Source organism: Lepidochelys kempii, chromosome 23 (assembly GCF_965140285.1).
Source record: "Lepidochelys kempii isolate rLepKem1 chromosome 23, rLepKem1.hap1, whole genome shotgun sequence".
Taxonomy (NCBI): domain Eukaryota; kingdom Metazoa; phylum Chordata; order Testudines; family Cheloniidae; genus Lepidochelys; species Lepidochelys kempii.
Genome location: NC_136402.1, coordinates 13,953,254 through 13,974,673, shown reverse-complemented (window position 1 = coordinate 13,974,673; position 21,420 = coordinate 13,953,254). Strand labels below are relative to the sequence as shown.

The window sequence follows — 21,420 nt, the reverse complement described above, 5'->3', positions numbered from 1 at the left end:
AAGACCTCTGGAGCTGTGGCGCTCTTTGTTGTGCTCGCTAGGCCCCAGGGGCATGTTTTTTTGATACACAGAGAACACGTCAGTGCTTATGACAGTTGATTCAGGCCTGACTTTGTCATTTTGTAACTACCTGTAAAGCCCTCTCCATCCAGGATTACTGAACATCCGGGACGGCTGGTATCAACCGGCCCCAAGTCAGTGGGTCCAGATCCACAGCTGGTGTAACCCAGGACTGCTCTGTTTGCTAGGGCGACTGACACCAGCTGGGGATCAAGTCCCCCCGTACTCCATCTCTTGCTCCCCTTCGCTGCCATGTGGTCAGTTTCATGCCCCTTGTTTTTGTCTCCCAGCTGGGAGCTCAGCTGGGTGTTCACTGCAGCTCTGGCGCTTGGCCTGTCAGAGGGCAGGGGACAAGCTGATGGGGGGGGACAACAGGTGGCATCACCCCCCAACCCCCACCATGCCAACACTCAGTTAATGCAGCAGGCCCCTGTCAGCCAGGATGGGGGGTTCGAGTAGCAGAGCCTAGGCAAGCTGGGATTCTGGTCCAGTGACTAAGAGAACCCGAAGGTCAAAGGGGAATGGACACAGGGCCTAGGGCCACTCAGAGCACCCAGCCACCAGGGGCCTGCCCACAGCTCCATGCTCAGAAATGGGGAAACTCGGGGGCGGTGAGTCCCACTTCAAACTGACCCTGAAGGAGGCGGCACAGGAGGAAAATCGTAGGCATGGAGCACGCTCACACCAGGGCAGTGCCTGCCCTGGGAGCGACCCAACAGCTCCCCCCGGGGCAATGGGCACACTCACACCAGGAACACTGAGCGCCCTGGGACTGACCCCACAGCTCCCCCTAGGGCAATGGGCACATGCCCATCAGGGGCAGTGCCTGCCCTGGGGTTGCCCTGCAGCTGTCCCCCAGCCACACTCGCACCACAGGCTGTGCACACTCCGGGGCCATCACCCCCATATAAAACAAGATCTTTATTTACAATACCATTAAATCCGCCTCCCTGGCACAGAGGCAAAGGTCGGGGCAGGGGTGGGGGGCAGAGAAGTGCTGTCACCAGGTATACGTCTCCAGCCCTGGCATGCCACTTTTTGTGGGCAGGAGTGAGCTCAGCCATGGCCGAGCCCCAGAACCCAGGGCCTTGGGCCTGGGCAGAGGCCTGAGTCCCACACAGTCCCTCTGGGGTGGCGCGAAGCCCCCCACCCTACACACAGACGCTCCCTGCCTGCAGTCCCAGGCCTCACTCCAGCTCGCGCAGCAGCTGCAGCTCGAAGACCTGGAGGTGCTCCTTGAGCTGGTGCCGCATGTCCGGGGCCGCCCGCCGCTCCCGCTGTAGCTCACAGATGCGCAGCCGCAGCCGCTGTTCTCGCCGCTTGCAGGCCTGCAGCTGCCGCTGGACCCGGTCAAGGGCCTCCAGGGCTGCCTCCGCACGCCGCTTCCACAGCAGGGCGCTGCCCACCTGGTAGCTGTGCTCGCTCTGGATGTAGGCGCCGGCTGGGGGCGGCAGGCGCAACATGTAGAAAGACGGGGAGACGGGGCGGGGCGGCTCCGGGGCAGGTGGCGTGGGGGCCTCTGAGGGGGCATCTGTCTCCGGGAGCGCCGGCGTGGCTGTGGCTGCCTCCTGCCCTGTGGCCGCCTCCTGCCCTGTGCCAACGGCTGGGTACTCCAGGAGGATGTCCGACAGGCTGGCCAGGATGACGTCGTGCTGATCTTCTAGCTCCGCCCCCTGGGGGAGGGGCCCGGGCAAGCTGCGGTGCTCAGTGGTGGGGGCGGCTGCGGGCGTGGCCAGCTCGGACTCCTCCTCCTCCGGGAAGCACGAGATATCCGTGTTGGCCAGGGCATCCTGCTCCCCTCGGCCTGGATTGCGTCTGAGGGGACAGAGCTCATCCCACAATGCACTGCAGAGAGCATGCACAGCAGGGTCCCAGAGCCACACACCATCCCAACTCCCCTCAGCCCGACTGCCCAGTCCAAACCTGGGGCAGCCCCAGACCCTCCCACCTACACCCTGACCCCGCTCCCAAGATGACCCAGGCTAGGTTGGGGTGGGGCTAGCGTATAGGAACAGCCCTAGCTTCTGACCACGCCCCTTCTATCTAGTAACATCCAGGGCTGCTCCACCCATTCCAGACCTTCACCCTGCTCCCTGTCCCCGAGATCTGGTCTCCAATGCACACAGCCCAGCAGAGCCAGTTACAGCTCCTCACCCTGACCCATTGTCCCTGCCATGGCTGGGCCCTCCTCAGTCTCACAAGGGCAGACCAGGCCCTTCTGAACCGCACCCCGGGCTGCATAGCCTCCTGCTCCATGTGCTCTGCCTTGGCACATCCCAGCCCCTCACCCCACGACCCAGCCCAGCAGACCATTTACAGGACGGGCACTCACCTCCACCTCCTCCAGGCCCTGGCGGCCTTGGCGTCATCACCCTTCTGCCTCACCTTTGCTGCCCGGCGCGCCTTGGAGAAGGACTCGAAGACGGTGGGGACGGCCCCCTCCTTGAGCCGGTGGTAGCCACTGCGGAGAGACATCGGCAGGCACGAGCTGCCCCCGGTCCAGCTGGCTTGGGGAGAACCCCACAGCCCTGCGCTGGAGGCACCAACCTGGGGGGAAGCTTTCCCGGCGCAGGGACTCTTGGATGGGAACACTGTTCCACTAGCTTAGTTGGGTGTCTCTTTGCTGGCCTGGGAATACTTTTAAGTGGCTCTTCGCCCCATAGAAACCACTAGGCCAGGATGAGGCCCCGACTTTGGCGCATATGGTTTTCAACTTATCAGTTGGTCTGTCCTAGGCCAGGCGTACACTCTGGGTAGCGCAACAGCAGCTCTCATGCTGTAGCACCGGAGCGTAGACGCTTCCTGTGTTGATGGAGATGCAGGTAACCCACCTCCTCGAGAGAATTCTTCTGTCGACCTAGCCATGTCCACACCGGGGCTTAGGGCAGCTGAACTACGGCGCCCAAAAGCGTGAATTTTTCACACCCCTGAGCCATGTAGCTAGGCTGATCTAAATTTTAAGTGTAGACCAGGGCTTAATTTGTGGTCACCTGCATATAGGCTTCGAAATAAGGAGCAGTCTGATTTTTTTTACCCTCTCTCTCACAAATCCCTTAGTCTCTGAAGCACACCTTGTTTTATTCAGGTGCTTAAGGCCCCGATCCCATGATTGGATCCACACAGCCGGCCCTTGGGGTTCCACATTCATAGATTTTTAAGGCCAAAAGATCATCTACTCTGACCTCCTAGCTAACACGGGCCACAGCATTTCAGCCATTCTCCCCTGCCTTGAGCCCAGTGACTTGTGTATACTTACTGTAGAATAGTTACAGTGCTTTACATTCACACCTCACCCAGTTAACTTCCCAGTGCAGATGAGCTCTTTGTCCTATTACACAACTGCGCATTGACTTTAATTAGGTGGGTTAGTGGTTGTGGGTATGTTTACCCTCCCTTACAATAAACCCCACCCTATTTTTATGTTCTCAAAAAAATTAAATGTAAAACCCCCACACCATGCATTCTTTTGCTTGCTAGCAAGACCCTGCATTGAGAGATCTGCTGTAACAAACCGGAACTGTGTTTCAACAGAACTCATTGCAAAATGTGGCCAAGGAACTGTGACGAACAGGCCTTAAGAAAGGCCTTAAGGGGACTCACGGTCCGTCAGTCCTCACAGGGAGAGGGAGATGGGATGTGTCTGCATCTGGGGTGGGGTGGGGGTGCTCAAAATGGACCAGCTCACCTTTGCGGGACGAGGGGGGCGTCTAGACTAGGGGAAACCATTCAGATCAGTCCACCCTCATGGGGAGTGTAAGGCCTGGTCTACACTGGGGGTGGGGGGAATCGATCTAAGATACGCAACTTCAGCTACGAGAATAGCGTAGCTGAAGTCGACGCATCTTGGATGGACTTAGAATCACTTACTTCGCATCCTCGTGGCGCAGGATCGATGGCCGCTGCTCCCCCGTCGACTCCGCTTCTGCCTCGCACCCTGGTGGCGTTCCGGAGTCGACAGCAGAGCGATCGGGGATCGATTTATCGCGTCTACACTGGACTATCGTGTCTACACTAGTACAGATGCACTTAGGCCACGTCTACCCGATCGGCGGGTAGTGGTCGATCTACACTAGACACGATAAATCGATCCCCGATAGATCGACCACTACCCGCCGATCGGGTAGACGTGGCCTAAGTGCATCTGGACTAGTGGGACCATACAGACTAGTTCACCATCCAGGATAGAGGGAGTGTGCCTGGACTTGTAGGTGGGGGAACCGTATGGCCCAGTCCATCCTCACAGGGAGGGGAGGATGGACTGACCCGGAGGGGACTGTACAGACCAGTCTATCTTCACCGGGGGGACATCTGGACTAGAGGGAACCATATGGACCAGTCCAGCTTTGGGGGGACATGCCAGGACTAGGGGGAACTGTACAGACCAGTCCTTCTTCTGGAGGAGTATGTTTGGTCTAGGGGTAACTGTACAGACCAGTTCATCTTCCCAGGGGTAGGAGGAGGTATGTCAGGATTAGGGGAACCATACGGACCCGTCCATCCTTCCAGAGGGCAGATGAAGAGAGTTCAGGGCAGGGCTCCACATGGTCCAACCCATCCTCCCAGAGGAGAGAGGACCTGAACCAGGAATCTATGTGGCTGGTGGTGCTGTTTTTCTCCACCCCTCCACCCTGGCATGCCCAGCTGGGATGCCAGGGGCAGCTGCTGGCATAGTTATGGAGACCTGGTGAAAAAGCTCATCTCCCAGGCTAGCAAGGCTCAGCCTCACTAAAACCACCCAGCTTCAGGACACAGAGCTGGGCGTCCCTGGGTGTCAGTCGGCCTCCTGCACCCACCTGATTCCCACCATCTCAAAGCAGCTCTTGTCAAAGTGCTTGGAGCAGAAGTAGATGTAGTCAGAGGCTGGATTCCAGGGGCCCTGGCCGCTCGGGTCCTTGCGCTGACAGTTCTCCAGCCACACACTGCGCCGTGGGTTGTCCTTCTTGGGTAGCCTGTGAGGACAGAGATGGCACCATTCAGCTTCTGGAAGAAGCATGGGCTGGGGCAGGGGTTCAACTGCCACAAGGAGAGTGTCCATGGGTGCAAAGGCAGATCTAAGAACAACCTCCCCCGCAGGACTTTTCAACCCAGAGATGCTAATGTCCTCTAGGTACAGAGAAGAAAAAGCAAAACCACCTCCAAATGACCCACTGGAGCTGGGACGTAGGACCAACCAGACTGGATCAGACCAAAGACCCCGGTAGCCCGGCATCCTTCTCCGACAGAACCCAGCTGCGTTAGAGGAAGAGGCAACACACCCCCTAGTGGACAGCTCTGGAATAACCTGCCTAAAAGGGGAAATTGGTCCTAACTTCTCAGCGATTCCTAGATCACACCAGGTCTCAGCTGTGGTTTTGGAGCAACAAGCTTTGATGATAACAAGTGAGTCCTTGTGGCAGGAAGTTATGCAGGCTGTGCTAGGAAAGTATTTCCTTTCCATTGGCGTTAAATGTACAGCTGTTCAGTGTACCCAGATGTCCCCTTGCATCTTCCCCACAGGGAGGGGAGGGCGAAAGGGTCAGTTGTAAGGGGAGGTTGTGGGGAGGGCACAGGGCAAGGCTAGTTCTTACCGATGGAAGGAGATGCCTCGATTGCGGGTCTCGCGGGTGTCCCGGGTGCAGCAGCCGGTAGCAGAGCAGTGACGGGGCATCTGTGGGGAGAGAGACAGAGATGGGGCTGAGAATCACTCATCCCCTTTCCAGAGCTACACCCCAGCCAGTGGCTCTCAGTCTTATCCATCTCAACCCTAAGCCAGGACACTCTCCTGCCCCCGTCCACATCTACCCCTCACCCCCCGCCCCAGCCAGGACACTCTCCTGCCCCATCAATACCTACCCCATCACCCTCCTATAACCTGGACACCCTCCCCTACCCATATCTACCTCCCCCCCCACGCAGCGAAGAAACCCGCCCCTCCCCCAGCTACCCCTCCCCGTATAGCCAGGACACCCGCCCCTCCCCCAGCTACCCCTCCCCGTATAGCCAGGACACCCGCCCCTCCCCCAGCTACCCCTCCCCGTATAGCCAGGACACCCGCCCCTCCCCTATGAGCATTTCTACCACACACTGGCTGGCTCAGCTTCCCCATATGTGACCCCCCCGACACCTGTTTGGGCCTCCCCAGGTTGAAACCCCTGGAGCCTGCGCAGCAGCTGCGGAGGGGGAAGGAGGGGCAGGAACCAGGTGCCCGGTGGGGGGGGGGCTGATCCCAGGGCGGGGATCCGGGGGGGGCACAACGAGCCGTGGCGGGGCAGGCTGGGAAGGGGGGTGGGAGCGGGGGGCAGGGAACCCCGTGCGGGGAGGGGCAGTTGGGAGGGGGCTGTGACGCGGGGGTATCTCCGGGGGGAGGTCTCCAGATGGGGGGGCGGTGACGTGGCGCGGGGGAGGGTATCCCCGGGGCCGTTTCCGGTCTCACCTCCCCGTTCCCATCACTCCACAGACGCTGCGGTCCAGGTCCGGCGCAGGCGCAGCCGAGCCTCTCGCCCTGTTCTCGCGAGAGCTGGAAGGAGCGCGAGCCCCGTCTGCCCGCGACAACCTCGCGAGAGCGCGGGCGGGGAAGTGGGAGGGGGCCCGGCGGCCAATCAGATTCCAACGCATGCCCCGCCTCCGCCCCTGCTTTGGAGGCGCGAGACAAGCCCCGCCCGTCAAAGCTCCGCCCCTTCCCCTCTCCTAGCCCGCCGCAAGCTCCGCCCCACCCTCAAAGTCTGCTACAGGCCCCGCTCCACAGAGCCCCGCCCCTTCCCTCATTACCTGCCACAGGCCCCTCCCCCTTCCCCTCAGAGCCCCGCCCCTTCCATCATCACCTGCCACAGGCCCCGCCCCTCAGAGTCCTGCCCTTTTTCTCTCCCCCACCCCACTCCTCCAGGGCGATGGTGTCGACCTCCAAGGGCAGGACCCCCAGTGGCCTGGGCAGCCCTGAGGTGGCTCCCTCTCCGGTGACGGGGGGGGGGGGAGAGGTCTGCCTGGTGCCCTCCCAGCCCCAGGGCCACGGATCTGACTTCAGGCTTCCCAGGCTGGGAGGCCGGCGACACGGCGCGTCCAGTTACTTTCATAACTGATGCGGTAAGCCCAGAGATGCCAGGTCTCTGACAAGGAAGTCCCCACCCCGATTGCAAAACTGTCAGGAAAGCTGTTTTATAAAGGTTTCAAATTACTCCTGAAGTATATGGGTTGAAATTTAGAAATCCTAAAAGGGGGGAATACAGGGGTGCAGACCGTCATGTCCACCTGCAGTTCGTGTGCTGAGGAGGCTGTCTGTGGTAGGACCATCCTAGCAAACCAGGCACTTGTCTGAATGTGGTGGGCCCAATCCAAAACCCATTGCAGTCTTCCTGGATTTAGGATGGGGGCCCAGCATGTCACCACCTGGGCCTGATACTGATTCACCCCAGCAGGGCTCTCAGCCATTGGGGAAGAGGTACAGTCTTTACCTTCAGCTCCGGATCCGTGCGAAGGGAAGTCACACTAGGCCAAGGCATGCACAGATGTGTGTCGGTGTCTGAGAAGACCATCCCATTCCTGGTGCAGAGGTCACTGGAGTGCCTCACCAAGGCCGGATGGAGCAGGGGCTCTGGACATCTCTGCCTCTTACAACACCATCCCCTTGCAAGAAGACAGAGCTCTCAGCTGGAGAAGGATTTAATTGCTTTGTAGGGGCAGCTGCGTCTCCAAAGCTTTGAAATATCCTACCACCTCTTGGATCCGCTGATCTCGGAAGGAGCTATCCCCCCACAGGACTCCTTCCCTGCTCCCAGTTCACTGTGCGTCTGCCAGTCTGAAACGCTTACTGATGCCTTGGGCAAAGCTCGGGGGAACATCACCCAGGGTCAGTCCTGAGCCAGCCCCTGTCTGTAGTAGGGTCAGGGCTGGATTCTGATCTCAGCTTCCCTGGAGTCAATCTGGAGTCACACCTGACCAAGATGAAGTTGTTCTGGATTGGTTTAAGTGTGAACAGAATCCAGTCCATATTCTTTAGAAATAACCCCTGGTGTTGGAGATGCAGGCTTGTATCTTCTCTCTGTCCTCAGTTTAAAACCACAGACCAGTTCCTAGACTGTAAGTCCAGAAGGGACAATTATGCTTGTCTCATCTGACCTCCAGCATGGTGTAGGCCAGGGGGTTTCTCCGAATTAATTCTTGTTTCCGGTTCAATAGCTGTGGTTGAACTGGAGCATATCCATTTTTATGAGATGCAGAATCCGAACAGCAAATCCAGCTGTGTCCCCACAGGATCTGTTTCTGGGGTGTGATCCTTCTTCTTTGTCACTCATGTATAAAAGCACAGAAATTGTGTGTTAGAAAGCCCACCCTTTGTAATAGGTAAATCAAGATTTTAGAAGGAGATAAATGCTCATATCCTCCTCAGGTGGTGTGGCTGAGTGATTAAGGCAATGAGGTAGTTATATATTGTGCTCTTGATACGTGGGTTCAAATCCCAGCTTTGCTAAACCTGCTTATTCTTCATCCCTTCACAAACATCTTTCTGCGCTGCACTCATTGCTATGTTCACATTCAGGGACCATGCGAAAGAACTAGACAAAGGAGGGCAAAGTCCCTGCGCTACAGATTCAGTTCATGAGCGGTGCTTACTTTTGGGAGCAACAAAGTTTGGACTTCATTAGCGAAACCAGCCCTCAGTAACAGGCAGCTCAAGTTTGTCTTCATTCTCATGATACCACCATGATTGTATGCACCTGGTGCAAAGTCAGCATGACACATGTTCGTCTTCTTTTTATATGGCATATCCATCACTGGAGGTTTGCAACCAAGGTACCCCATTGTGTATGGACCTCTGCTAATTTCTTTGGGGATGAGTACTGTAGTCCTTTTGATCCACGCATCGTCCACCCCAGACCTTCTTTTTCTGCTTTGTGTTCTTCTGCCATCGACTTTCCCTTCTGGTGCCTGTAAACATGCGTCGCTTGTGGAACCTCTTAAAACGTCCCCAGCAAATTGAACCTTTCTTTTCATAAACCCTCCAATTAACATTTGCTTAGTTCCAGTCATCTCCAGTACTTTGTTGTTGGTTACGTGGTCCATTCATGATATTTTCAGAATTCTCTTGTAACACCATAATTTGAAGGATTGTAGTTTCTTTATTATTGATTGTTGGAATGTCCATGTTTCCCAGCTGTAACTTAACACAGACCAACTGTACATTTGCAAGAGTCAGAAGTTAGTTTTCAGGTTTATGTCCCTTCTCATCAGACGTTTATTCTTCCAGAATAACTCTTGCGCTCTTGCTATTCTGGTGCTGACTTCAGTATCCAATTTGCCATCTTCTGTTATGGTGCTTCCTAACTAGCAATAATTTCTCTCTTGTTGTATGGTTGTGTCATTCACTGAAATCTTGCATGTTTTCCAAAGATTCTTGCATGTCACCACAGCTTTTGTCCTGTCTACTTTCAACTCTAGACCATATTTTTTGCCATATTCATATATAATCTCCACCTTCTTCTGAATCATGCAAGAGCACTGTGTCATCTGCATAGTGAATGTTATTTGCTCATTTTCCATTCATCTTAATACTTTCCTCTGTTTCCTCAATTAATTTAATCAAATACTCACTATAAATGTAAAATAAAGTCAGTGACATCATACCGCCTTATCTCACTCCTCTCTAGATCTCTGTTAGATTTTCATTTTCATCTCCCGTTCTAATTGCCTTCTCATCCCAGTATAATTGTTTTATTACTTGGCATTTGTATCCATCAATCCCTACAGATCTGAATATATTGAGCAGTTTGTAGTGGTAGCTTCTGTCAAATACTTTTTGGAAGTCAATGAAACACAAGCATATTGTTTTCACCTGTTCAACTGATCTTTCTAATATGAGCATCAAAGTTTCACAATGGTGTTTATGGTGCCTTTTCCACATTCGAAATCATCTTCTTGTTTGCTTATTTCCTGATTGGTCTTTCCTTGTATTTGGTTCTGAACAACTTGCAAAAGTCTCTGAGATACTAGGCTGCTTGTTCTGTAGTTGTTACGGTCCATAGCATTGTTCTTTTCTGAGATTTGGATACACATTGAAGTTGTCAAATCCTTTGGCAAGTCTGCTGTCTCATACATGTTCTTCATTAACTCTGAGAGGCCTTTGGAACCTGTCATAAATATAAAGGGAAAGGTAAACACCTTTAAAATCCCTCCTGGCCAGAGGAAAAATCCTTTCACCTGTAAAGGGTTAAGAAGCTAGGATAACCTCGCTGGCACCTGACCAAAAATGACCAATGAGGAGACAAGATACTTTCAAAAGCTGGGAGGAGGGAGAAAAACAAAGGGTCTGTGTCTGTCCGTGTGATGCTTTTGCCGGGGACAGAACAGGAATGGAGTCTTAGAACTTAGTAAGTAATCTAGCTAGATATGCGTTAGATTATGATTTCTTTAAATGGCTGAGAAATTAAGTTGTGCTGAATAGAATGGATATTCCTGTCTGTGTGCCTTTTTGTAACTTAAGGTTTTGCCTAGAGGGATTCTCTATGTTTTGAATCTAATTGCCCTGTAAGGTATTTACCATCCTGATTTTACAGAGGTGATTCTTTTTACTTCTATTAAAATCCTTCTTTTCAGAAACGGAATGCTTTTTCATTGTTTCTTAAGATCCAAGGGTTTGGGTCTGTGGTCACCTATGCAAATTAGTGAGGATTTTTACTAAACCTTCCCCAGGAAGTGGGGTGCAAGGGTTGGGAGGATTTTGGGGGGGAAAGACGTTTCCAAACAATGCTTTCCTAATAAATAAACCCAGATAAACGTTTGGTGGTGGCAGTGGAAGTCCAAGGGCAAAGGGTAAAATAGTTTGTACCTTGGGGAAGTTTTAACTTAAGCTGGTAAAAGTAAGCTTAGGAGCTTTTCATGCAGGTCCCCACATCTGTACCCTAGAGTTCAGAGTGGGGAAGGAACCTTGACAGAGCCTTAAGCCCCTTTGCTTTAAATCAGCTGGTTTTCCATCACAACCTACTGCTTTTCCATTCAGATGTCTTTTTATGGCTACCATGCTGTCTTCATCCATTATTGACAGGTGCTTATTTGATTGATCTCTAGCTGGTTTTTCAGGCCTATCATCACCATATAATTCATTCCTATATTCTCACCATCTCTCGTTCTTGTCTTTAGGGCCTGTCAGATATGGTTGCTTTTTGTCAATAAGAGTTGTATTGGTCACTTTCCTTCTGTAATCAAACCTTTTGATACATCTCACTTTGTTTATTTTCTTTATCCAGTTCTTCAAATTATTTGCATTTCTCATTCAGTCATTAAGACTTTGCTGATCTGCATTTATTATTTATCATTTTAGCTAGTCTTTGGTATTCGTTTTCTGTGGTCGATCCGTGTGCTTTTACTTTCCGTCTTTCATCTAGCAGCGCAATGATTTTGTCTATTTCCAGGGGTTTTTAGTAGCTACTGTAAGCAGAGTCAGAATGAGCTGTACCCTGACATCTGGTGGTGAGCTGTGGAAAAGGACTTCAGGGACTGATCTCGTTTGCATGAGCACACCCACCTTGCCTAACATGATGGACTGCCTGCCCAAATGGTCACTTTGGCTGCTGTGGGATCGCCAGTCTCTTTGTTATTGGGGCAGGAGTAATAAAGGGTTGTTATCCTGGTTATCTGAATCAAGGACAGTAGAACTGTACTTGGCATTTTATGATGAAGGGACTCACTCTCAACGGAGCAGCACTTGATAGGCAAGGCACATGGGTTCCAAAACCAATGAATTGAGAGAGGTTGGGGACAGGTATGTGTACCTGGTAGTGTGGGGCTCTTCTGAGGGTCCTAAACACCACTTTGGCCCCTCCTCTCTCTCTACTGTGTAACAGCAGACCTAATTTTGACTCCATTAGAAGTGTTGTTACATGCTGCAGAGCTGAGATCGCTGATACCTAGGTCTAAGCATTGGACCTACTTTGGGCTTGTGGTGCACAAGTGTTGAGGCCCCCCCCTACTGCCAGGTAAACTCACTGAGAGCTGATGTAGCTGAGAACTGTGCTAAGTAGGGGGGCCCTGAAGACAAGTTGGTGAGTGGCTAGCCAAGAGGAGAGCGGTGTGCCGCAGACAGCAGGAGAGCAGGACCTAGGGGTGACAGTGGACGAGAAGCTGGATATGAGTCAGCAGTGTGCCCTTGTTGCCAAGAAGGCCAATGGCATTTTGGGATGTATAAGTAGGGGCATAGCGAGCAGATCGAGGGACGTGATCGTTCCCCTCTATTCGACATTGGTGAGGCCTCATCTGGAGTACTGTGTGCAGTTTTGGGCCCCACACTTCAAGAAGGATGTGGATAAACTGGAGAGAGTCCAGCGAAGGGCAACAAAAATGATTAGGGGACTGGAACACATGACTTATGAGGAGAGGCTGAGGGAGCTGGGATTGTTTAGCCTGCAGAAGAGAAGAATGAGGGGGGATTTGATAGCTGCTTTCAACTACCTGAAAGGGGGTTCCAAAGAGGATGGCTCTAGACTGTTCTCAATGGTAGCAGATGACAGAACGAGGAGTAATGGTCTCAAGTTGCAGTGGGGGAGGTTTAGATTGGATATTAGGAAAAACTTTTTCACTAAGAGGGTGGTGAAACACTGGAATGCGTTACCAAGGGAGGTGGTAGAATCTCCTTCCTTAGAGGTTTTTAAGGTCAGGCTTGACAAAGCCCTGGCTGGGATGATTTAACTGGGAATTGGTCCTGCTTCGAGCAGGAGGTTGGACTAGATGACCTTCTGGGGTCCCTTCCCACCCTGATATTCTATGATTCTATGATTGAGAGCGAGCGGAGCAGAGTGGACAGCAGGTGGCGTGGCTAGCAGGGTGGCTGGTGTAGAGGTGTAGCTGGCGGTGAAGTTTGCAGCAGAACCCCATGGAGAGGTGTGGCACTCAGCCATCAACCTGAGCAGCAGAGCATGTAAGATGGTCCCCCCATACCCACCTCCACCCAGGCTTGGAGGTAAACTCTGCAGATGAACTTCTGAACTCTGGGGCTGTGCTGACCAAGGTCAGAAACTGTGGGTGGGGTGACTGCTGGGTTGCTGGACTTAAGACCCTGGGGGAAAAGGACACTACTAAACTTACTTGGAGGTGGGTCATTTGCTCATGGTTTGTGTTATGAATCCTGTTGGTGGTGTTTCCCCAACATAATGCTGCATTGTTTCCCTCCTTTATTAAAAGGCTTTTGCTACACTCAGACTCCGTGCTTGTGAGAGGGGAAGTATTGCCTCTTAGAGGGCCCAAGGGGGTGGTATGTAATTGTCCCAGGTCAGTGGGTGGGGGCTCGAGCTGGGTTTGCATTGTGTTATTGAAACAGAACCCCTAGATACTGAACCCGGCCCTTGTTGCTGCCAACTCTGATGGGCAGAAGAGTTGCACTAGTAACTTCTTGCCTACATGTTTATCTGCATCTTTGAGATGTTCCCAAGTCAATTGGTCCTTGTTTTCATGAATGCACACATGACATGGGTTAAAAACTGGCTAAATGACAGGTCTCAAAATGTGATTGTAAATGGGGAAACATTCTCAAGCAGGGTTGTTTCCAGGTATCAGTTGTTGGCCCTGTGCTACTTAACATTTTTATCAGCGAGCTGTGGGAAAACATAAAATCATCATCACTGATGAAGTTTGCAGATGACACGGTGATTGGGGGACTGGTAAATGATGAAGAGGGCAAGTCCCTGATACAGAGCAACCTGGATCGGTTGGCAAACTGGGCGCAAGTGAACAATACACATTTTAATATGGCCAAATGTAAAGTCGTCCATCTAGGAACAAAGAACGTTGGCCGTACCGACAGGCTGGGGGACTCTCTCCTGGGAAGCAGCAACTCTGAGAAAGATTTGGGGGTCGTGGTGGATAATCCCAATGCGACGCTGTGGGCGAAAAGGGCTAATGTGATCCTGGGAGGAGCAAATCCGGGACTCTCGAGTAGGAGCAGAGAGGTTGTTTTACCTCTGCATTTGGCCCTGGGGCTATTGCTGCTGGGATCCTGTGTCCAGTTCTGGTGCCCACATTGAAGACGGATGTTGATACATTGGAGAGGGGTCAGAGAAAAGCCACAAGAATGAATGAAGGGTTTTAAAATCTGCCTCAGAGTGATGTAACCAAGGAACTCAATCTATTTAGTTTAACAAGGAGAAGGTTAAATGGTGCCTTGATCCCAGGCTTTCGGAGCCTACAGGGAAACAGAAATTTGCTCTTCATTCCAGCAGAGAAAGGTCTAACACAGGGGTGGGCAAACTTTTTGGCCTGAGGGCCACATTGGGGTGCAAAACTGTATGGAGGGCCGGGTAGGGAAGGCTGTGCCTCCCCAAACAGCCTGGCTCCCACCCCCTATCCTCCCCCTCCCACTTCCCGCCCCCTGACTGCCCACCTCAGAACCCCTGACCCATCCAACCACCCCTGCTTCTTGTCCCCTGACTACCCCCTCCCAGGACCCCCATCCCAAACTGCCCCCCCGGGATCCCACCCCCTATCCAACCCCCCCTGCTTCCAGTCCCCTGACTTCCCCCCAGCCCCTATCCACCCCCCGTGCCCGACAGGCCCCTCAGGACTCCCACGCCCTATCCAACCTCCCGTTCCCCAACCCCTGACTGCCCCAGAACCTCCGCCCCATCCAACCGCTCCCTGTCCCCTGACTGCCCCCTGGGACCCCCTATCCAACCCTCCCACTGCCGCGTGCGTGCACGTCCGTGCGTCTGCCGCCCCCTTACCATGCCGCACAGAGCGGCAGGAGCTTGCAGCGCCGCTGCCCGTGCAGCGGCGTGGCCGCGGGGGAGGGGGGACAGCGGGGGAGGGGCCGGGGGCAAGCCTCCCCGGCCAGGAGCTCAAGGATCTGGCCTGCGGGCCGTAATTTGCCCACCTCTGGTCTAACATGATCCAGGGGCTGGAAGTTGAAGCTAGACAAATTCAGATTGGCAATAAGGTGTAATTTATTAACAGGACGATAATTAACCATCAGAACAATTTACCAAGTGCTGGGCAGGGGAATTCTCTATCACCGCTCATTTGGAAAGCTTGACAGACCGTTTTTCCAAAAGATTTGCTCTCAGTCAAATGGGAATTAATTCAGGGAAGAGCTAAAGCTTATGTCACACAGGAGGTCAGAGTAGATGATCACAGTGGTCCCCTCTTATTTTATAGTCTCCGATTCTGCAGGCACTCGAGGCCCACGCCAAGGGCTGGATTAAGGGCTAGGCACTATGGGCCTGGATGCACAGAGGGATTTAACTGTTGCAATGCTGAGCATTGCAGGACCTACGCAGTGGGCCCCGGAAGATCACAGGAACGTGCTGCGATTCACAAAGCCTGAGCACTGCGCCTAGGTGGCTGCACAATGAATGCAGGGAGAAAGGAGCCGGAGAATGAGAGTGGCCAGAGCCAGCACACTGGGCGGGGAGCTGCCTAAGCTAGCTGATGGGAGCTGCCGATCAGAGGGGGCGTGTGCTAAGCCCCCACCCTTCTCTCAGAGGGGGGAGCCTAAGGCCAGAGAGCAGGGAGGTGCCCTTTTCTGCTTGGAATCCACAACCAGGAGCTTTCTCTGGAGCTCGGTACCTCTGGTGTTTCGGCGAGCAGCGGCCCTCTCATAACTGTGAGCCCAGAGGTTGGAGAACTCCCCTGGAAGCCATGTTCCCATTCCCCCCATGAAGCAATGTTTTGGTCCCATGAGGCATTGCAAGCCCTTCCCAAAATGCCCTGCGGCTAGTTGCACTGTGGGAGAGCTTTACAGGAGCTCCTCCTTGCATGAACTTGCCTGAGATTCCCGAGCCAGTGAGCGGCCTTTGCACATGCCCACTGCATCTGGCCCTGCAAGGCTGTGAATAGCTCTTGGAGACAGGCATCCTGGCTCAGGGGGGTACAGAGCACAGGCCCGGAGGCAGAAACATAGGCACAGAAGGAAATTTTTGCTGCAAAAAACCCCCTGGTGGAACGTGGTCTCACCCCAGCCCTGACCCATCTGTGACACAGTGCCACCCAACTCCCACACTGACCGGGAAAACAAATCAAATCACCTTCGCCTCACTCTCAGCCACCCCCCACTTTTTTCCAATTAATTTTGTTGTTGTCTATCTGCTGCCTGCGTCTCCTCGCAATCCCCTGGGCACGACCATTACTGATGCTCAGCGGAGCCACTTCGCGCTTCCTTTTTAACAAGCCCTGGTGGAATTCGCTTTGGTTACTTGCCTTTAATGAGGCAGCCGAGGCTCACGTCTTCCCCCCTGGGGAGGGAGTTGTGGGTCTGCTTCTAGACTCTACATTGGGCCTGGCATCTGCGCAGCCAGATGTGGCCTCTGGATTTGGCTGGTGTTTTGGTGCCCACCTCCAGTCATCTCAGTCCTGGTTTTCAGCACCCAGGATGAGAATTCAAGCAAAGAGATCACCCTTCTCCCTCAATTTTGGATCCCTCCTCTGGCTGCCCCTTCTCTAGCACATCAGGCTTATGTGGTCTTCACTTTAAAGGCCCTTCCTGGTGTATTCCCCGCCCCACCCGGGCCACGACCACCACGCTGACCACTGAGAATAACTAACAGGCTAATTGTAGAACTGATCAATGAAATTGTTTTTAATTGTTCACTTTATTAATATAACTTCATAAGCAAAGTTTTATGAATGAAACAACATTCATTCATAAAACCGGTTACCCCAATAACTGGCTAATTGAGTTTCACTTTCAATCCAATTGCTGCTTAAATCGCTGAAACTTGCACTGGTTCAACACTGTAACTTCTGCTCACTGTTTGTCATTTATTATACTTGTCTACGTTGGAATTTCTGTTCCCTGTTTGCCATTCCTTACACTTGTAACCCTTCTGCCCGTCAGAGTTGGCAGCAACAAGGGCCGGGTTCAATATCTAGGGGTTCCATTCCAATAACACAATGCAAACCGGCTCGAGCCCCCACCCAGTGACCTGGGACAAATATATACCACCCCCGCTGGGCGCCTCCAAGAGGCAATACTTCCCCTCTCGCAAGCACATAGTCTGAGTGTAGCAAAAGTCTTTTAATAACAGAGAGAAACAATGTGGCATTATGTTGGGGAAACACCACCAACAGGATTCATAACACAACCCATGAGCAAAAAAAAAAACCCACCCCAGGCAAATTGGGGCATGCCCTTTTCCCTTTGGTTCTTGAGTCCAGCAACCCCAAATCACCCGAAGTCCCAAAAGTCCAATGCCCCAAAAGTCTCTGTCCCTGGTCAGGGCAGCCCCAGAGTTCAAAAGTTTATCTGCGGAGCTTTACCTCCCAACCTGGGTGGAAATGGGACAGGGGTAAGAGGCACCTTACGTGATCTGAAGCTGACCGCCCCATAGCTCCATAGTGGCGCTCCACTCCGCCAGCCGCCCCACAAACTCCTTCGCTCAGCTGCGCTCCGCTCCGCCAGCCGCCCCACGAACTCCTTCGCTCAGCTGCACGCCGCTCCACTCCGCCAGCCGCCTCATGAACTCCTTCGCTCAGCTGCGCTCCGCTCCACTCCGCCAGCCGCCCCACGAACTCCTTCACTCAGCTCCACGGCCCACAAGTAGCTCCTGCCAGCCACACACTGTGCCGCATCGAACTGCTCCACAATATATCTTCAGGCTCCCCCACTACTTAACACAACACTCAGTGATTTCAGCTCTTAGGTGAATTCAGCTTATAATAGGGGAGCCCCAGTGCTGGTGCACTGTCAGCCCAAAGTGAGCTCAGCAGCCTATAACTAGACTTCTAATGAAATCAAAATTAGCTCTGATATTCCACAGTGGAGAGAGGAGGAAGTGCAATTAGCATGTAAGGCCCTCACCAAGGGGCCCATGCCACCAAGTATTAATACTTGTCCCCAGCCTCTCTCCATTCACACAGTTTTGGAACCCATGACCCTTGCCTAGCGAGTGCTACTTAGTTGATGGTGAATCCCTCCATCATAACAAAAGGCCACGTGCAGTTCCAAGCACAGTTCCCATAATCAGGGTAATAACAATTTATTCTTCCCGCCCCAATAACAGAGACACTGGGGATCCCACAACAGCCAAAGTGACCATTTGGGCTGCTATGGTCTCATTCTAGGCGTGGTGGATGTGCCTATGCAAATGAGATCGGCCCCTGAAGTTCTTTTCCACAACTTGCCACACCTCACCACCAGATGTCAGGGTGGAGCTCATCCTGACTCTGCTTACACACTTGTCCATATTGTAACTCAAACTCCATTTTAACTTGTCCCAAACTCCATTTTAAAATGCTTACTCCGTTTTGTAAAAGCTTGCTGCAACCTTCATTTTTGCAAAACCCTGCTGTAATCTTACTAGTGTAGTTTAGCTGTGTGAATGAGGTATGTATGGATGATGGAATCAACCTCCAGCCCCAGCCTGTCCTGATGAAATAAAGTGTAAACACCAATGGGTGAAGATGCAGACAACAGCCCTGAGAAAGCAAGAAGAGTCCATCCTCGAAAGAAAAGAACAAAAGTACAATTGTAGAAACATCAAAACCAGGTCCTAGGCTGAAAGTCACGTCTGCAATTGACGGGTGATCAATCACCCCGAACCCAGAGGCAGCGTGACACAGGAAGACCTAAAGACTCTGGATTCAAACTAAAGCCTATAAAAAGGATGGGTGAGATGGAAGACTTTGGAAGATAACATTCTGCTGCCAACATGGAAGGGTATCGGTGTATGCCCGACAGAGACCCAGGTTTTCCTTGTGCCCGGCTTTCCTGGCCAGTTAGCCGCCACAAGCTAGGAACCCAGGCCACGAACTCAAGCTACATTCAGGACTGGTAACTGTCTAGCAGCTGCAGAACATTTGGGGTGTGTGTGTGTGTGTGTGTGTGTGTATACATAGGTATTAGATATTAGTTATTGGTCTTAAATCAAATTGTGTTATAATAAACGTGACATCTTGTCTTGTCCCCTGAAACGATCCCGTGTAGTTTTATCTGTGATCTTGGGATCATAATGTGATCCTGGGAGATGTAAACATAGGAATCTCAAGGAGGAGCAGAGCGGTTACGTGCCCTCTGCATTTGGCCCTGGGGCAACCGCTGCTGGGATCCTGTGTCCAGTCCTGGGGGCCACCATTCAAAGAAGGATGCTGAGAAGTTGGAAAGGGTTCAGAGAAGAGCTGCAAGCATGATGAAAGGATGGGAAAACGTGGACTCCAGGAGCTGAGTTGGTTTATTTTAACACAGAGGAGGTGGAGCAGGGAGGATCAGGACCTACACAAGGAACAAATATTAAATAATGGACTTGCCAGTCTAGCCGACAAAGCTCTAACAAGATCCAATGGCCAGAAGTTGAATTAAACGAATTCAGACTGGAAATAAGGTGCACGTTTTTCACAGGGAGGGTAATTAACCCTTGGAATGATTTACCAGGGGTCACGGTGGGTTCACCATCACTGGGGATTTTTATATCAAGCCTGAATGTTTTTCTAAAAGATCTGCGCTAGCTCAGGCAGGAATTGTTTCGGGGAAGTTCTCTGGCCTGTGTTATACAGGAGGTCAGACTAGATGATCACAATGGCCCCTTCTGGCCTTCGAATCTATGGGATCTATGAACATTTGGACTTAAACCAGCTGCAGCTGCATTGGAGTCAATAGTGCCAGATCCCCGGCTGGTGGCAATCGGCCACAGCTCCATCAGAGTCAATGGGGAGAGCCCCCAGCTGGTATGAATCAGCCATCGCTCCATTGGAGTCAATGGGGCAGGCCCCCGGCTGGTGTCAATGGGTGCTGTTCCATTACTGCCATCAAGTCGGCATCACTCCATCATTTAAATACTGACCCACACCCACTGAGGCCAGCTGGGGATCTGGCTCCCTTGCCATTTGCAAGCACGGAAATGATCAGTTAAGGCACCTAAAGATTCATGGCAGGACCTGAGCGCTGCTGAAAACTCAGATAGTGTGTTATTGTCACCTTCAAAATAAGAGGTGAAAACTTGACCAGAGCTTTGCCATTGATGTCAATGGAGCCAGGACTTCACCCAACCTCACGAAGATCACAGAGCCATTTCCATTGGGCATTTTGGGTAATTTCCCTCCAACGCATCAACCATGAACATAAAATTGGTCAGGCCAGGCCAGACCCAAGATCTGACTAGTTCAGTATCTCTGGCAATGGAAGCATGACAAGCTTCAGAGAAAGCACTGGAGAAATGTGGGGTAATCTGTCTCCCGTGATGTTCCCTTCCTGACCACTAAGAGCGATCATCTTCAACCCTGAAGCATGAGGATTTATAACCCTTCCAATAAGCCATGTTCATTGGGAAATGCCCAATATGCATCAGAAGCAAAAGCCATCACATTGTCATCCTCACCCCAGGGATATGGACAGGTCATTTATTTGCCTTCTGCCTGGACACCGAAGTTGCAGATGCCGTGTTTCAAAAGATGCTTTATTTGAATTTACTAAAATCAACCAGAGAAATGAGCCCATTTGGATTTGGATTCAAGGGTGATTATGCCCCTGGCATCTGTTGATCAGAAGCGATCTTTGTCCAGAGCGGGGCTCATTCCTTTAATTTAATTTCAAATGTCATCATTCTGTCTCCTCCCGGCTCTGGGGCTGTCACCTGAAAAGGACAGAAGGACAGACCTTCAGCACCACTTCACTGGCTAGGCAGCGGGACGGAAGAAAAGGATCTAGGGGTTCGGGTGTATCACAAATTGAATATAAGTCGACCGCATGGTGAGGTTGTGAAAAAGGCAAATATAATTTTGAGGTGTATGAATGGGAGCATCGTATGTCAGACATGGGAGGACATTGTCCTGCTGTAGTTGGCATTGGTGAGGTCTCAGCTGGAGGACAGTGCCCAGTTTCGGGTACTGCACTTGAAAAAAGATGTGGGCAAATTGGAGAGAGTCCAGAGAAGAGCAACCAAAATGCTCAGAGATTTAGAACCCCCTGACCTAGGAGGGGAGGTTGAGAAAATTGGGCAGGTTGTGTTTTGAGAAGAGAAGGCTGAGGGGGGACCTGATAACAGTCTTCAAATATGCCAAAGGTTGCTAGAAAGAGGATGGAGAACAATTGTTCTCCACGGCCACCGAGGGATAGCAAGGAGGAACTGGCTGAGTTTGCAGCTAGGGAGATTTAGGTTAGATACTAGGAAAAACTTGCTAGCTCTACAGATAGTTCGGCTCTGGAGCAGGTTACCTAGGGAAGGTTGTGGCATCCCCATCATTGGAGGTTGGACAAACACCTGTCAGGGATGGTTTAGGAATATTTGGTCCTGCCTCAGCATGGGGTCGGGGGGAGGGGGCTGGGTTTTGAGGTCCCTTCCATCCCTATATCAATATAATTCTATAGTTGGGTGGTTGGTGGATGTGTATGGGGATGGTTGGATGGGTGACTGTGGATAGGGATGGATGAGTGGGTGGATGGATGCATATGGGAATGTATGGATGGGTGTGTAT

At 52.2% G+C, this 21,420-nt stretch overlaps 2 protein-coding genes across 3 annotated transcripts in view; one reads left to right on the top strand and one right to left on the bottom strand.

Moving 5' to 3' along the window:
• Window positions 1–968: 968 nt before the first annotated feature.
• On the bottom strand, window positions 969–6,578 carry THAP7 (THAP domain containing 7). Of its 2 annotated transcripts, none has more exons than XM_073322098.2 (5): window positions 6,473–6,578; window positions 5,628–5,707; window positions 4,854–5,009; window positions 2,393–2,521; window positions 969–1,905 (listed from the first exon to the last, which is right to left on the bottom strand). In XM_073322098.2, exons 2-5 carry the CDS (start codon window positions 5,705–5,707, stop codon window positions 1,248–1,250), a joined length of 1,023 nt encoding a protein of 340 aa, XP_073178199.1. In that variant the 5' UTR covers window positions 6,473–6,578; the 3' UTR covers window positions 969–1,247. The 2 variants fall into 2 exon arrangements, with proteins under 2 accessions (XP_073178199.1, XP_073178201.1); XM_073322100.2 differs by having other exon boundaries at window positions 969–1,875; window positions 6,473–6,577.
• A 477-nt stretch (window positions 6,579–7,055) lies between these two features.
• Window positions 7,056–21,420, top strand: part of LOC140902241 (E3 ubiquitin-protein ligase TRIM7) — a 34,469-nt gene continuing 20,104 nt past the window's right edge. Inside the window, exon 1 of the mRNA XM_073322131.2 lies at window positions 7,056–7,119. The gene's annotated coding sequence lies outside the window, so the exon portion shown is untranslated. The remainder of the gene's footprint in view (window positions 7,120–21,420) is intronic.

Excerpts from the sequence above, each read along its gene's own strand:
- THAP7 (XM_073322098.2), bottom strand. The coding sequence starts at position 5,707 with ATGCCCCGTCACTGCTCTGCTACCGGCTGCTGCACCCGGGACACCCGC. Across the intron at positions 5,010-5,627 it reads CGAGGCATCTCCTTCCATCG|GCTACCCAAGAAGGACAACC; the intron begins GTAAGAACTAGC and ends CTGTCCTCACAG. Across the intron at positions 2,522-4,853 it reads TTTGAGATGGTGGGAATCAG|TGGCTACCACCGGCTCAAGG; the intron begins GTGGGTGCAGGA and ends GTCTCTCCGCAG.